This window comes from Salarias fasciatus, chromosome 1 (assembly GCF_902148845.1).
Source record: "Salarias fasciatus chromosome 1, fSalaFa1.1, whole genome shotgun sequence".
In the NCBI taxonomy this organism is placed as follows: Eukaryota; Metazoa; Chordata; class Actinopteri; order Blenniiformes; family Blenniidae; genus Salarias; species Salarias fasciatus.
In genome coordinates, this window is record NC_043745.1 from 31,081,482 (window position 1) to 31,097,139 (window position 15,658).

General features: G+C 41.6%; 2 protein-coding genes across 2 annotated transcripts in view; one reads left to right on the top strand and one right to left on the bottom strand.

Annotated features, from left to right (window-relative positions):
* Window positions 1-6,719, top strand: part of c1qtnf4 (C1q and TNF related 4) — a 39,343-nt gene extending 32,624 nt beyond the window's left edge. Inside the window, exons 2-3 of the mRNA XM_030105149.1 lie at window positions 1,826-2,190; window positions 5,581-6,719. Coding sequence (XP_029961009.1) covers window positions 1,831-2,190; window positions 5,581-6,432 — 1,212 coding nt within the window. The 5' untranslated portion in view covers window positions 1,826-1,830 and the 3' untranslated portion in view covers window positions 6,433-6,719. The remainder of the gene's footprint in view (window positions 1-1,825; window positions 2,191-5,580) is intronic.
* Window positions 6,720-11,401: 4,682 nt separating this feature from the next.
* On the bottom strand, window positions 11,402-15,489 carry ndufs3 (NADH:ubiquinone oxidoreductase core subunit S3). The gene is made up of 7 exons (XM_030105272.1): window positions 15,392-15,489; window positions 14,972-15,037; window positions 14,104-14,201; window positions 13,753-13,902; window positions 13,400-13,525; window positions 13,153-13,272; window positions 11,402-11,693 (listed from the first exon to the last, which is right to left on the bottom strand). The coding sequence occupies exons 1-7, from the start codon at window positions 15,444-15,446 to the stop codon at window positions 11,523-11,525; spliced, it is 786 nt and encodes a 261-aa protein (XP_029961132.1). The 5' UTR covers window positions 15,447-15,489; the 3' UTR covers window positions 11,402-11,522.
* Between the last annotated feature and the right edge of the window lie 169 nt (window positions 15,490-15,658).

Below are 15,658 nucleotides of genomic sequence, written 5' to 3' on the forward strand. Positions count from 1 at the left end.
TGTCTTTGCACTGAAGGTGATGTTTTGTCCATTTTTGCCATTTTTTTCAAAGAGACTTTTTTTGTGTTGCGCCAAAATGACATACAACCCACAGCACTATCCTCTCCCTCAGTGTATGTACAACAACAAGAGACATATTTCAAGCTGTTTGTTCCTCATCCCCTGTGAAGATTAGGATGATGATGTGTCTTCCGTTTTGTGCCATTAGTTTGACTGATTTTGTCAGGATTAAAGAACCATCAAGAGTTTCTTTAAACTCGTGAATTGTTATGTAAGCGTTTCTCGCTCTAGCCAGAGTTTATTTAAGGATGTTAATGTATCGGAGCCACTGTGGACACAGCTTCTGAAACTAGCGTCACTAATCTGGAGCAGGTAACAGAAACTGTAGTATATTTCCACATTAGTTTAAGATAAACGACCAACGCAAATGTGGCAAACAGGCAAATGTGCTCAAGTTTTAAGGTCATGGAAAATCATACTTATGAAATACAAACTTTATAGTTTCACACAGAAAATGTGTGAAACTCCCATGTTTCACTAACTCACCCACCAGTTGATCTAAACGTTCACTGCAGAACAAAACAGCTGGATGAACCATTGTGATGTTAAAATGTGTCTCTTGTAGGTCTTTCTATGCCTTCAAGCAAAAATGTTTGCTCTCTTTGTAATTTCACATCTTGCATCTTGTTTTTTTTTTTTTTTACTCTTGGTTGTTGTTTAATAGACTTTCCTTCATGAAAAGGGAGTAGACGCTTCAAATCGATGTGGCTCGGGCTGTTTTCAATGCCCTTTTCATGTTTTCCAGTCAGAAAGAGCGATATCATTTTGGTTAGGATGAAAAGCCATTTTTGTGGTGATTCAAGTCTGTTACTCAACGTTTCCTTTTTTTCTGTCTTGTTTGGTTTTGGTCATTATGCAGCTGCCATTCTTCTATGATTGTCGTATTTTCTGAGTAATTATTGTGTGCCATCTTTTTATGGTTGTTTTGTGTCTTTTTTTTTTTTCTGTAGTACTTTCCAAACAAAAATATGAAAGCTCATTTGGGACAGACGTCGCCCCGGAGTAGAGTGACTCCCTCTAACTTTGTGCGGCACTTTACGAGTACAGAGAATAGTTAGATTACACCCAGCAAGGCAAGATTCAGTCTGGAGATAAGAAGCGGAAAATTAGCAGGAAACATTGGGAAAACAACGATTACACTGATCTGTCATGAGAGGGCACAACAAGTGGTGCATGAAATTATGAGATGAGATGCTGGAAAACAATTATAATGATTATTACTAATGTTACAATCAGTGAGCAACAAAACGAATAAACACAGTCCCCGTGCAGGCAGCAGCAGCAAAGATTTCAAGCTTCTTCTGTGGTAAATCAAGCTGAATCAAATGGTGAAATTTCATAAATCTTCTTCGGGTGCACTGTGAGGGGATCAAGGCGAACAGAAATTGACAGGCTGAGATGCGAGTGTTGCTTTTTCCAGCTTACCTGTCACTAAATAACATCTAATGAACATCTTTTTACACTATACTGAAAACTTAAGATTGGAATATTTCACCCTCAGTCAGTTATTGAACAATATTTCAAGACTTTATTTCAGTTTTTTTCTTCACACTCTCAAAAATAAAAAAGCAGCAATATGTGCAACATCCGTCTCACTGCTTTTCACAACTGTTTCATCTTTCAGTCTGTTAGCTTAATATTGTCAATTTGGAAGAAATGTGAAGAAATTCTGAAATTACCAAACATCCTAATACAACTGATAAAGCTTCACAGATGTACTGAAACAAGCATTTCTCATTTCTCTCCTTTTCAATCTGGTTCACAGATACGATGCTGCTCCCGGTGAATAATGTGCTGATCGGCCTGCTGTGCCTGAGTCATGCGAGCGGCGCGTCGGGTTTCGCCCGTCTGCAGGACGACGTGGAGCTGCGCTCGGCTTTCTCCGTCGCACGCACAAGCAGCATGGAGGGCGGGCCGAAGATGACGGTGACCTTTGACAGCGTTTATGTCAACATCGGCGGGGATTTTGATGCCAAGTCTGGCTTGTTTCGCTGCCGCATCCCTGGCGCCTATTACTTCTCCTTCACGGTGGGAAAGTTCCCACATAAAGACCTGTCCGTGATGCTGATGAAAAACAGGAATGAGGTGCAGGCCATCGTGTACGAGGAAAATGCCGGAGAGGAGAGGAAGGTAGGTTTCTGATGCAGTATCAAAAAATTCCAAGAGTTTTAGGTGTTAAATTCATTAATGTTCATATCTGAGGTGCAGCTGCAAAAAGAGTTGATCTCCACTTTTAGTTACATAGGTTGGTAGATTGTTTTTCTGTAATCTGGGTCTTGGAAAACCTGCTGCGCTTTAGATGCACAGTTGTTTTAATGAATGTACTTTTATTAGGTCTCTGCAGAGCGTAATCACCACACATTCATGCAGGCCAGTGGTTCCCTTGAAACATTGCTGGAAAACACTGCGGAGGCCAATAATGTGAAAATCCTTTGCTGAAAGTAACTCATAATGACTAAAGGCCAGAAATGGTTTCTCAAAACCAGTACAACTTACTTAAAACCATTTCTTGATCACATTTTACTGTTACTTTTGGAAAAACTATCACAGTTCCTTTGTTAGTTACTGAAATGAAACAAAGCTGTGTAATTGTGGAGCTGCTGTGTCTCATTATCTGGTGTGACCAGCACACAGTAAGACATTATGCTGTTTATACAGTGTATCTTGTGAGTTGATGGTAGTATACTGATGGTAACTAGCACTAAACTAATACTTTTCATTGTATAAACCGGTAGAACCAAGTCTAGACCAGCATTTATCTGTATAGATCAATATATAGATCATGATAATATTGACCACTGCACAGCAGCATAAATCAATATAGATCCATATAGACTTGCCAAGACGGGTAAAAACCTGCAGAGAATCCCAAAAACCAGCATCACCAGTCTTTAACGATCATAGATCAACACAAAAGGCTCCTTTTCAATTCACATTCATTTAATGTCACTGAGAATTCCTCTTTTAATGAAGGTGAATAATAAACAAGCATAGACCAAAAAATATGAGTATAGACCAGAAACAAAATCATATAGGTGAGTATTTTGTTTTTCTTTAAAGGTGCATTAAGGAGTTTTCATGTTTTATACGAAACAGCGCCCCCTGCAGGCCTTGGATGTAACTGCAGCATAGTGAAACACTCGTGCCTGTGGCTTGCATCCATGTTCGTGCACGGAAGAGGGGAACTCCTTCCTTGTTCTTTTAGTAGCGCTCAAGTAAAATTTAAGTTTCTTTTGCCTGGTGGAGTCTGTGCTGGAGTTGTGGCAGTGCTAGAAGCCGGTCTTTTCTTACTTTCTGGAAGATCCATCCTCAATACTGTTCAGTTGTTGCTCACTAAGCATCTGGCGGAGTAATGGTGGACAAAACGAAACCTAAGGAAATCAGGCCAGCCGGAGCGCGCATTACGTCACATCATCTCAAATTCTCCCCCAAAAAAATTCTTTCAAGTGACAATTTAACGCTGTTAGTGGTACTCACGGTGAATATGTCAGGGCACATTGTACACATCATTGAATATTTGTAACATATTTATGGTAGAAAATAAGTATTTTTAAAGTTGGAAAACTCCTTAATTAGGGATGTCCCGATACAACTTTTTCACTTCCGATACGATACCGATATTGCAACCTTGAGTTTTGGCCGATACCGATACTGGTCCGATACGATATCAGCGCGAATCATACATACTTTATTACTTATTTTTTAATGTGGAATGTTGGAAAAGGCTTGATCAAGTGATGTTTCACAGAGAACAACAGTCTGCAACAGTAGGTATGAGAAAAACTGACCCATTTATTATTAACCGATTGGTTACAAAAATTTTAACCTTCAACATAATATCTGCAGTGCGCTACAGTTGAATAAAATAAGAAAATAAATACATTAGAATATGCTGAAAAATAACCTAAATAACTCCAATAAAACCAAATTATACTTTTAAAGTGCAAACAATTCCAGTCCTCTTCAGTTATTTTTTACTGTCAGTAAATGGTGGGAACAACTGAAGGCGAGGATGAAAACAACAAAAACAACACAATACTGTCCACTGTCCAACTGCTCAAACCTCATAGTTCACTGTTCCAGGTTCACTGACTGGCTCTTAGTCTTTACTAAAAAAAAAAAAAAAAAAAAAACTTACTTCAAACGTGCGATGAGGTTGGTCATATTAAACTTTCCTGGTTCTCTGCCACCACGGGAAACTTCTGCATGACAAGTGTTGCACTCAGCTGCAGCGTCTCTGTCCAAGTTTACGGTAAAATACTGCCACATGGCGACATCCTGCTCCTACAGTACCACACACACAGGTGGTGTTGTGATCAGGTGGGCTCTGCATGCTGGATCAGAGACGTTCTATTGGCTGGATCCGGGTGCTCTTCTTCTTTGGTGTTTGTAGCAGACGGCACCAACGTTAAGGTGCATTACTGCCACCTACTGTTTGAGAATGTGAACCAGAGTCACCTCTGGATAGGAGTGCTGGAGCGGAAAATGGACTGCTTAACGGGGCGCTTATATCGGAGATTTTAGATTCAATCCGAATCTCGTTTTTTGGCTGATATCGGACCGATATCCGATATCAATATCGGATCGGGACACCCCTATCCTTAAAGGTGCCTTAAGGAGTTTGCACGTTTTATGCGAAACAGGCCTTGGGCGTAATGCAGCTTAGTGAAAAACTCGTCCCTGTGGCTCGCGTGCACGGAAGAGGGGAACTCCGTCTTCGCTCGTTTAGAAGCGCTCAAGTAAGATTTAAGTTTCTTTTACCTGGTGGAGTCTGTGCTGGAGTTGTTTCAGTGCTAGAAGCCAGTCTTTTCTTACTTTCTGGAAGATCCTGCTCAGTTGTTGCTCACTAAGCATCTGGCGGAGTAATGGCGGACAAAGCGAAACTGAACAAACCGGAGCGCGCATTACGTCATTCCTTTCAAATTCTCCCCAAAAAAATGCTGGTGCCGGACCGGCACTGCAACTTTCAAGTGACAATTTAGCGCTGTTAGAGGTACTTGTAATGAATATGTCAGGGCATGTTGTACACATCATTAAAAATGTGTAACATATTTATGGTGGAAAATAAGTATTTCTAAGGTTGTAAAACTCCTTAATGCACCTTTAATGTACCTTTAACATTGACGTAGATCTAGCTGTTGTTTATGTCGTTAGTTAGCGCAGTCAAACAAAGATGAGCTTTTTATCTACCTCTTAGCAAGAAAGAACATAAACACATTCCTGTAAATGTGGATTGTCTAAAATCCCATTAAAAAGTGGGATTTTAGACAGGCCTTTTGTCCTCTGATGTGTCTAAATTTTCTTTTAGGATGAATTTTTCCTGCTTCAGGAGATGCTTACAGAAGTCTTTCATCATGTCAGAGGTTATACAATGGTTCTTACTGAGGATGTGTCTGTACAGAGGTGGGGAGAGGAGGCTGAAGACAGTGGATTATTATGTGTTTCATGTCTGTTCCTTGAGGTAAAAGAGGCCAGACTTGAGTTCGTCGCCAGAGTAATGAAGTCTCCCTCGTTCTTCAGGTGCAGAGTCAGAGCGTCATGCTGCAGCTCGAGTTTGGCGACACCGTTTGGCTCCGCCTCCACGGCGACCCCCGCTACGCACTCTACAGCAACACCGGGCACTACACCACCTTCAACGGCTACCTGGTCTACCCCGACGTCTACGACTACCAGACGCACCACCACCATCAGAACCACCCCGACTACAACTCCCAGCAGCCCCTGCAGGACAGCGTTCCCAACACGAGCGGCAAGCAGACCACAGAGCCCGTCAGGTCTGCGGCGAGAGACACGACGGAGGACAAGGAGCCGCCGCGCAAGGAGGAAGAGGAGGAGGACGACGAAGAGGCCGACGACGAGGATGACCAGAGGTCCGCCTTTTCAGTGGGACGCACGCAGAGCATTGTGGGAGTGGACCAGGTGGGCCTGCCGCAGCATCAGCCGGTCAGCTTCGACACGGCGTTCGTCAACATCGGAGAGGACTTCAATGTGACGGAGGGGGTGTTCACCTGCCGCGTCCCCGGCGCGTACTACTTCTCCTTCAACGTGGGCAAGATGCCCCAAAAGACGCTGTCCGTCAAGCTCATGAAGAACCGCCTGGAGGTGCAGGCGATGATCTACGACGACAGCCAGGGCGAGAAGGCCCTGCAGAGCCAGAGCGTGATGCTGTCGCTCAAACCAGGCGACACGGTCTGGCTTTACTCGCACCAGAGGGACGGATTCGGTGCCTACAGCAACCACGCCAAGTACATCACCTTCACTGGCTTTCTGGTTTACCCTGATTTCCCTACCTCCACCTCCACCTCCACCTCCAGCAGCAGCAGCAGCAGCAGCAGCAGCAGCAGCCAGTCATATGCAGAAAAGAAGCCGTAGCTGCAGCACATTAGTGAAGGACTGAACATTGGGGGAGGAATTGGTGTAAAATGGAAAAACCTCAGTGTCTGCAGAAGGTATTGGTCATCCATCACTTGTTGCCTCTGGGCTGTTTTTCCACTTATTATGAATTCCTTCACCAAGTTACAAAGACTTTGGACTGAGTGTAGAGCTTATAAAGAAAATCTCTTCAATTTTCAGCTAATGGCTTCCCAGGATTTGACTTAATCCCACTCAAATGTGAATATTTTGCTTTGTAATGAAACTTCAGTCATTACACGCTCACTTTTCAAAGAAGGCGTTCACTGTTGGGTCTCCACGTCTGCTCTGCAGCTCGAAAGCAGGACCTTTCCCACTCCCCAATTACTCATAAAACACATCAGTTATCTGGGGGCATTTTACAGACAGTAGCTTCTACATTTTTCCTGTTTTCAGGTGAACACACCCAACTCAAAAGTGACAACTTTCTGGGTTTTCATGAACGCATCATCAGTCTCATTCGGTTGCATCCAGTGAGAAACTTTTATACAAATCTTTGTGTTTGATTTGAGCTGTAGAGTAGCCCATTGGGAGTGTCACCTGAGTGAAAAGTGATGCAGAAAGTGTCTGAAGTTTCATTTTAAGTGAAATATTCCTTGAAGTGCATTTTGTTATCCTCGTCAAAGACTCGGTGTTTCTGCTTGTAAGTGAAAAGTCACTTTATTTTTCTTTGTATGTCTTTAGAGGCATGTGAACTGATATGAACTGTGTGTTTTGTGTCAAAATGAGTCCCTCTTTTTGTCTTTGGGAAGTCTTTGGTGTTTCTCGCCCTGGTTTTGGCCGCAGCAGGACCAAACGGACGACGGGACAAAGCTGACGCGGTTTTGTGAAAAAGTGCAGACTCCATATCCGCCCGACTGTTGACCACATGCCACCGCTGGGCCTGCGGGGATCTGGACCATAATTTGATTTCTAATTCTAGCAGCGTTTAATTCATGCCTTCAGATGGCGACCACTGTGGGGAAAATTGAATTGCTTCTCCCGGGCTGCTCTAATATGCATGTCTGTTTAATTTCACGCCACTGGGAAAAAGATGATGCTGCTCTCATTGTGATGAACCCTGACTTTATGAAGCCACCTCCTCTGCGGGAGACACGCTGTGTGAAACGACACTTCACTTTCACCCAACACTTGCATTTATTTTTATTACAGCTACGGTAACTAGATGAGAATTTATGAGAGGCAAACGCTCTAAACGCAACAGTGTCCCTCCGAAAGGCTTTTAGTCAATAGCTTCCTCACTGCGAAAACAGATGTTATTAAAAGTTAGCGCAGCACGAGAGTCCGCAGTTTTCTGATTCATTGATGTACTGTGTTGATTTTTAGAAGAATTCCCCTGATTTGTGCTATGTCGGTGTTTTAGGCAGGGTTGTCAAAATAGTTAAAATATTACATTTATTTCATCATTATCTCTCAGTTTATCTAAATAACTATGGAAAGGTTACTTATCGCAGCAGCTCTGAAAAAAAAAGTTGTCTTTTTAACATAATTGTTTGGCTTCCTGTCAGATTCACCGATTAGATTCAGTGTCAGTTCACAGGTTCATTGTTAGAAGAGACAGGTTTCATTTACAGTTTGGCATTCAATTGTGAAATAACTTTACTGAAAACTAAAAGTCAGGTCAGGTCAGTCCAGTAAATAATCAATAAGTTCAGGTGAACGTCAGTTAGTGGGAGGAAGATGCTCTATAGTATGGAAGATAGCATTTCTTGAAAGAAAGGAAATTATGATGAGATAACCACAACAAAAAGCCACAACACCACATCTTAGATAGAATGCCAACTCGCAGAGAACTACTGTTATAGTAACCATCAACACAACTGATTCAACTAAAGCGAACAGTGAGTGGTTGAAAGAGACAGCGGCACAGCAGCTCTTCGTTCCGTATTACAAAAAATAAAGAGCAAACAAATTGATTACCGCACTGCACATCAGTAATTGTAAATCTGTTACTGTTTCAGTAAATCTAATCATTTATCTAACAAGTAACTCTGAAAGTGGTGTCCAGCAAACAATGTTATAAATGCAAATAACATAATCAGCATTTTGAATGTAATAAAGCCAATAATGTCATAAAGTAACAAAAGATTTCTAAAAAAAAAAAAAAAAGCATAATTGAGAGATGGATGGTGCTATATAGTATATGTGCCTTTATTGAATGAATATGACCCGTGTACCATCCACTACACCAAAATTTGATCATTAAACTGCACAAAACCTGAAAAAAGCCTTCATGTCCAACAAATACAGTTGTATTCATGTAATATCAAAATATTGACTGCAGTGTTTACATGCTGAAAGGATTTTTTTCTTGCTACTCCTCGATGCAATAACTGATTAGATTATTGGCAAAATGTTAATACAACAATGGCTCCAGTATCCTCCAACATTACTGCCAAGTTATTACATCATTGGCTTCATTACATTTAAAATGGCCAGTTGGCTCGTACCCGGCGACGACTGTGTTATTTCCAAAACTGCTCTGATCAGTGTTGCTTTAAAATGCAACAGCAGCAAATACACAATCCCAATAAGGCACATTTAATTCTGGAAATGAGCCAAATGTGTAGCTCATTAAAATGAATACATGAATAAAAAAAATAGCATTGGGGCAGATTGCAGGTGGGAGAAAGAAAAACGAGGACATGAGAAATGTTCATGAAAAACTTTGTAAATACCGCACAGCCACGTCTGCCCCAGTTTGCAGTGTTGTAAAGTGGAGCATCATTTACAAATCATGCAGCCAAAGCTGCAGGGAAGGAGAAGTGGCTTCAGTGGCTCCTCCAGTTACTTCAAGGGGTCTTACTTTTATGAAGGGCTACTTTCTACAAAATCCCTGAATAATTTCTGTTTTAAGATCATATTTATACAAAATATTTGTTCTATAATTTCTACAGTCAGTGTTTTAGTCTTCACATTTACTGCTTTTCAATTACATGTGTTCAGGACTAATGCTTATTGAGGTCCCTGTGGACACTCTGGTGGTATATTTACCTAGATGAAACCTTTAAAGGTCAAATTAAGTGTCATTTAGATAAATATGAGAATGTGATTGTGTGGCACAGTCGGAGAGGTGAGAAGTCACGCTAGTCTCTGTGCCTCAGTGCGGCTCTTTTCGGCACCTCCTGCACCTTGTCTGGAAACTAATAACCGTCAGTGAGAGTCTGACTGCAGGCCTCTCTCCACCACACTTTCACTAATCGTCAATTTCCTGTCCTTTACGGCTGCACTGACTTCTAAGAAAGTGAAATTTCAAACAATGAAATGCTTCTCCCCCCCCCCTCAAGAATTAAATTATACTGCAAGTGTGCCTCATTTTAGATAATAATGTATTCTGTCACAGTCTGGGCCTCAGTGGTTTCAGTGCTTGGAGCAGTGCACCTCCGACCGCCTCACTTTTACTGTGAGAGGATCTGAAGCACATGGATGAAGGAGAAAAAAAAAAACAAAACAAAAAAAAAAAACGTCCCAGTCAGTCTGCAGAGCCTGCACAGAATTCATGGCGTGTAAAGACTCGGAAGCACCTCTGTGATGCATGCGTGTAACAGAAAATACAGTGAAATAAAAAGTTACCTTATCAAGACTGCTGAGCAGCTTCACAGGCCCAGCCGGTGTCTGTTAACTGCACTCGTTCATTGATGGGGGAATTATCTGTACAGTAACTGACAATGTGTTGGATGTTTTCTGGTCTGTGCTTCTCTGTTTCTGATATTCCAAATGAAAGGTTGTTTATTAGAAAATCTGTGAAGCAGCATGGGTCAAGATGTCTCGTCTAGTACTGGATTTAATTTGTTTGATGACCTAAATAAGAATATTTCTGTATGAAGAGTGCGTCAATGTTTTTAAGAAAAAAAAAAAATCAGAAAACTTTTCTGACCCATGTTTTGTTTTCAGTAGTCTGAATCATGTCGACTCTTTGAGGTGTTTTGAGTATTTCTTACATGTTTACTGAATGCTTCAATGAATATGTTTGACAAAATAAAAGTTAAAGAAATACATGGTCTGTCCTGTTATTCAAACGACTTAAAGTTCGATTCTTTGTGCTGCAGCGCCACCTGCCGGCGGATTCCAATGTGACAGATTTGCGCACAATTACATGACTGTTTTATTGAACGTTTTTCATTGTAAAAAAAAATATCAAAAGCAATATTATTAACAATCTCAACTTAAATATCTTATATATGAATTATTTATCTGATTATTTAATATAGACCTGCTTTAACCGTTTGACATGTGATTAAATAAAAAATTGTACATGTTTTAGCTGAAGACTGTAAACGTGTGACTGGGTTCTGGTTTCAGTCCAAATGCACCTCCAATAGTCTGAGTCTAAATCACTTTTTTTCTACTTTTAAATCCCAGTTCTGTTCTGCAGCCTTCTGCATATACCTGAGGAGAAGAGCTGCAACATCAAGAGTTAAACTCTAGTACAGACGTGTGTTTCTTTAATCTAAGTCTGGTTGTAAAACTCAGGTCTCCATATCTGAATTTTTAATCAGACTAAAACTGAACTTTGAGAATAAAGGCATGGTTTCAAACGCCTTTTAATTAGTATTAGTCCAGTTTAGTGAGCGCAGGCCTCTATTGCTTTTTTCTTTCAAGAAGATTCTAGCACATTAATGTATTGAATATCTGATAAGTGTTTCTCCTTCAGTAAAAGTTCTGACTCCTGTGATGAGACGTTAACTTTTCCAGATAAAGAAAGCACAATTCCGTATTTTGTGGCACACAGTATCCATCAGAGTTTGCATGCTCTTCTGGGTTTCCTGCATAATCCTAAATTATGCATGTGACGCAAATTGATCATAAATTATTTGTATATTTTTCAGTGTGATGCTCTGTGCTGGACAGACGTCTGTCCAGGATGATCTCTGCCTTCACCCAGAGTGACTGTACTTCCACATACACACAAACACCTGAAAAATCCTTTGGAGACCATTTTATTAGCATTTTTATTTACATAAATATTGAATTGTAGAGGGTCTGGCCTCCCAGGGTGACACACAGACAGAAAATGGTGCTAAGTGTTTTCAGGCTGAACTGGAGGAACATCACTTCTTCTCGGGGGCCTTGTCGCCAGCCTCCAGTTTGGGCGCCGGCTCTTTGGGCTCTCGGTAGGCGGGGAAAACCTCCCAGGGCGTGTTCAGGTCAAACTTCCTGAACTCCTGTGCAAGCTCCACAGGCTCGGCCACCACGCGCTTCAACTCGTCATCGTAACGCACCTGCAGCGGAGATCATGCGTTAGCCTGCAATCTCTTTCATTCTGTGGATAATAAATGAGCATCTCCTCATCAATTAATGAATACAGTGGAGGCACTGTACTTATAAAATGAGCAAGAAGATGTTGACAGTAAATATGCTGAATTCAAGTTTTTAAATTAAGAGTAAAAATAAACAATCTATGATGAACAAGTGTAATTTCCAGACTGATCTCATTTTCAGAAGTCAAAACAAGGAAACAATAACATAGTTGGGAATATAACAACACAGACTATCAAGTATCAGCCATTTTCATTTAACTTCCAATATGTGAAGTTTAAACTACAAACAATATGCCAACTTGAAAATGCAGACTGTGGAAAAAAAAGTAATTCTTATCTTTAAACTAACAAACTTTAACTTTGTCATATTTGCAGGTGTTTTCTGTTTGAAACAGTTTTCTACATTTTTTTTTCCTGATCAAACTGCGTCTGGTTTGAGAGCATTTCTAATCACTGAGGATGTTGTTACTGGAACTTTATTGGAGCCTTTTGCAGCTATTTTATAAACTTCAGTCCCTCTTATATTGTCTGAAGTTCTGACCCAACCCGACAGTGGTTCAAAACTTTTCTTTTTACAGAAGCCTCTCAGAAAGGCTGCGGACCGCTAACAGCCTCTGATTCTGATCAAACTTTAAAGCCGGAAGACTTCCCCACTCTCACTCAACTACAAAAGCACGAAACTTCTAAAGAAAAGTGATATGCAGTTTCTCCAAGTTTGCTCCAAACTTTGGAAAGTGTCTTATGATGAACTTATTAACCATATGCAAATAGGGATGATAACTAGACAGATTTTAATTTCCACCAATGAAAATATCACAGTTTTGTGAAATATCAGCAGCAAAACTGAAGTAATTTTGACCAGGTTAATCCTGGTAGAATCCCACTGGGACCGATTACTGCGATGCTCTCTATGAGGGCATTAATCAGACCTGCCTCCTGCTGCTGGCCTAGAAACTTGGAGGGTTTTTTTTAAACACGGGAAAACATAATGAGACTCCAGCCTCATTCCTGACCTCCCTTCACTGGGTATCTGTAGAGCTCACCGTCTTCAACCGCATTGTTGCATATTATTGTTGCAGCTTTGCTTTCAAAAGCTGCTGCAATCTCACATCATCCGAATCATCCAGGTCAACTGCAAACATCGTCTGACTTCAGAGTTTCTGCAGTGAGAAGCTGGAACAAGGCTTTAATCTTGCCTGGAAACAAACTACTGCTCCTTTGTGTTGGAAGCTGTTTCCTTGTTGAAAATGCAGCATTTCTGTGATTCCCATCATTTCTCTTTGCATTTCGTATAACATTTAGTCAGCAGCTGTTTATAAATACGTTATAAATACATCTGGCTTGACTCTAGAAATTGCCAATCCCCAAAAAGAGTTGGAGGAGTGATTTTACTAACCTGCCAGCTGCTGGCAGAACTCACCTCTACATATCCCGACAGAGGAAAGTCCTTCCTGAACGGGTGACCCTCAAAGCCGTAGTCTGTCAGAATGCGCCTCAGGTCCGGATGGTTGGCAAAGAACACCCCAAACATGTCCCACACCTGTGTAAGCACACAGGAGTACACTCAGTGTGTGTCTCTCTGCCAGTGCAACATAAAGGCCTGAGCGCAGAGAGCCTGTCGAGGAGATTGAAAATAAAGTGTGACCAATCTGCGGGATGTGACTCACCTCCCTCTCATACCAGTTGGCAGCCTTGTGGACGGGGACAGCGGAGTCTACTGGTGTTAACTCATCTGTGTATGTTTTGACTCGGAGACGAGTGTTGTAGCGCAGTGAGAGCAGGTTGTACACAATCTGTAAGGAAGAACGCACACGAATCGTATCCGTGAAAACATTCAACACAAAGGTCATCATAGATCCCACGCCACAGCTCACGACTTATAATGCCCTACTGCCAACAACTTGATGCTACAACAGCACAGCTTCAGGGGTGTAGTAGAATCCAAGCCTTAACAGGTCAGGTTTGTGTTGACAGTCAAACACAATTTGTTTGTGTCGTTGTGTGCGTGGTCCACGGTCACCTCAAAGCGGTTCTGCCGTGTGGGGATGTCGACAGCCGTCAGGTCGATCATGTTTCTAAACTGAGAGTTGGTGTGGTCCCTCAAGAAGGTGAGCACAGGGATCACTCCATCAGGATGGATCATCACCTCCAGCTCGTTATAACAGGTCACCTGCACCAAAACAACATTTACAAGCTTTTAAAAAGTACAGTGCACAGCATGTTTTTGTTTTTTAAAGAAGTTTGTACTTGATTGAAAACAACAGTTTAAAAACTGAAAAACCAATTACCATATTAACTAATTATTGTTTCATCAACTCCAATCCTCACAGCCAAAGTGAAAGATGACCATGTAAGTCTTACATAGACTGACCTGGACCTGCTGGACATATTTAGGCAACATCTCAGCCACATACTCTCCAAATGCTGCCAGCTGGTTGTGAGTGACCGCATCTTTGGGTCGGACAGTGGCTGAATGAGAGAAGATGACACATTTGGTTAATCATCAAGACACTGAACTATTCGTGCATCACAGAGCAAAATGTCTTTTGTTCTGACACAAATGGAAGTGGCAGCGCTGACAAAATTCCTCAAACAATTATGGAAAAAACATGTTTTGCTTCCTCCTGCACAAAATGCATCCTGATTTATAGTGAGAAATACAATCCCTCAACGTTTTGCAAGAAAATCTGCTTGGTTTATGCATTTCTTGATCACCTGTGAGGTCCTGGCTCATAAAAGTAACACAGATATGATTCTGTGATAACAAGCTCAGTAAATCTGGCAGAAAACATTCACTGTGTAAAAAATGCAATAAGAAAACTTGCAGGACTGCACCTTACATCACACACAATGTGAGATCACATTCTGGAGCTTTCACTGGAGTGTTGTTTCACAGTGACTTCATAGCATTGAACAAATTCCAGCTATAATCTCTAACTGACAAGAATGGGGAAACATGTATCTCATTAAACTCAAGCAACTGGTCTCATTTACAAGACCTTAACAGACACTTTTGTTTAATAGAAAATGGCCAGAATCACAGTGTCTCAACTGATTCAATCCTTATTAAATAACGTGACTGTACAGAGTTTTTTCTGCACTGATTAAACAATGTCAAACCGCATTTACACACTATTGAAGGAGGACGTCATGCAAAGCACCCAGTCAGTCCGGGCCAATAAGCATTTTAGACACGAAAACATGAGATAGGTGTACCCTAAGAGTGAGTGTGTACTTACGGCTGGTCTCAGTGGTGGATCCCTGCTGTCTGGTCTGCTGCTGCAGGAGACACGAACTCCTCGCAACTGGAGTGGAAGGAAAATACAGGAGAATAAACACGAAAGCACTACAAAGATACGGCCATTGACGGAAATACAGAGGAACCGGTGCGTTGCAGGCCACAGATCGAGAATAAAGTATTCATGATGCTCAGTGCATGTCTGTTGTTGTCTAAATTAACTCATATGTAACAGAAACAACAAAACCTGTCGAGCTAAGGCTAGCATTAGCATTAGCTAGCTCGAAGGTCAAAGCCGAGACGTCTGACAGTATTGAATGACATAATGTGGATTTCAATGGGACGCAAGTGAAAGGAAATAAAAAGAGGCGAAGTTACTGGCCATTCAGCATTAACACAAACCAGTATCTAGTAAACGTACTGTTAAAACTCCTTCCAAGTCCTCCGCGGACAAACCGCATCAACGACGCCGCCATGTTTCCTCCCTGGAGTCGTGTTTGTTGGTTCGGCTGAAGAGGCGGCAGGTGGCGGCCTGGAGCTCCAGCGCCCCCTGGGGGACTGGCGGGACAAAACGCCAACACAATAACAGCCGCTCAGACGTTTCAGCGGGCAGGCGCGTCTACAAATAACAGACCACGCACAAGTCATTTTAAGAAAACGAGACCCGCCGGTATAAATAATGGTTGAA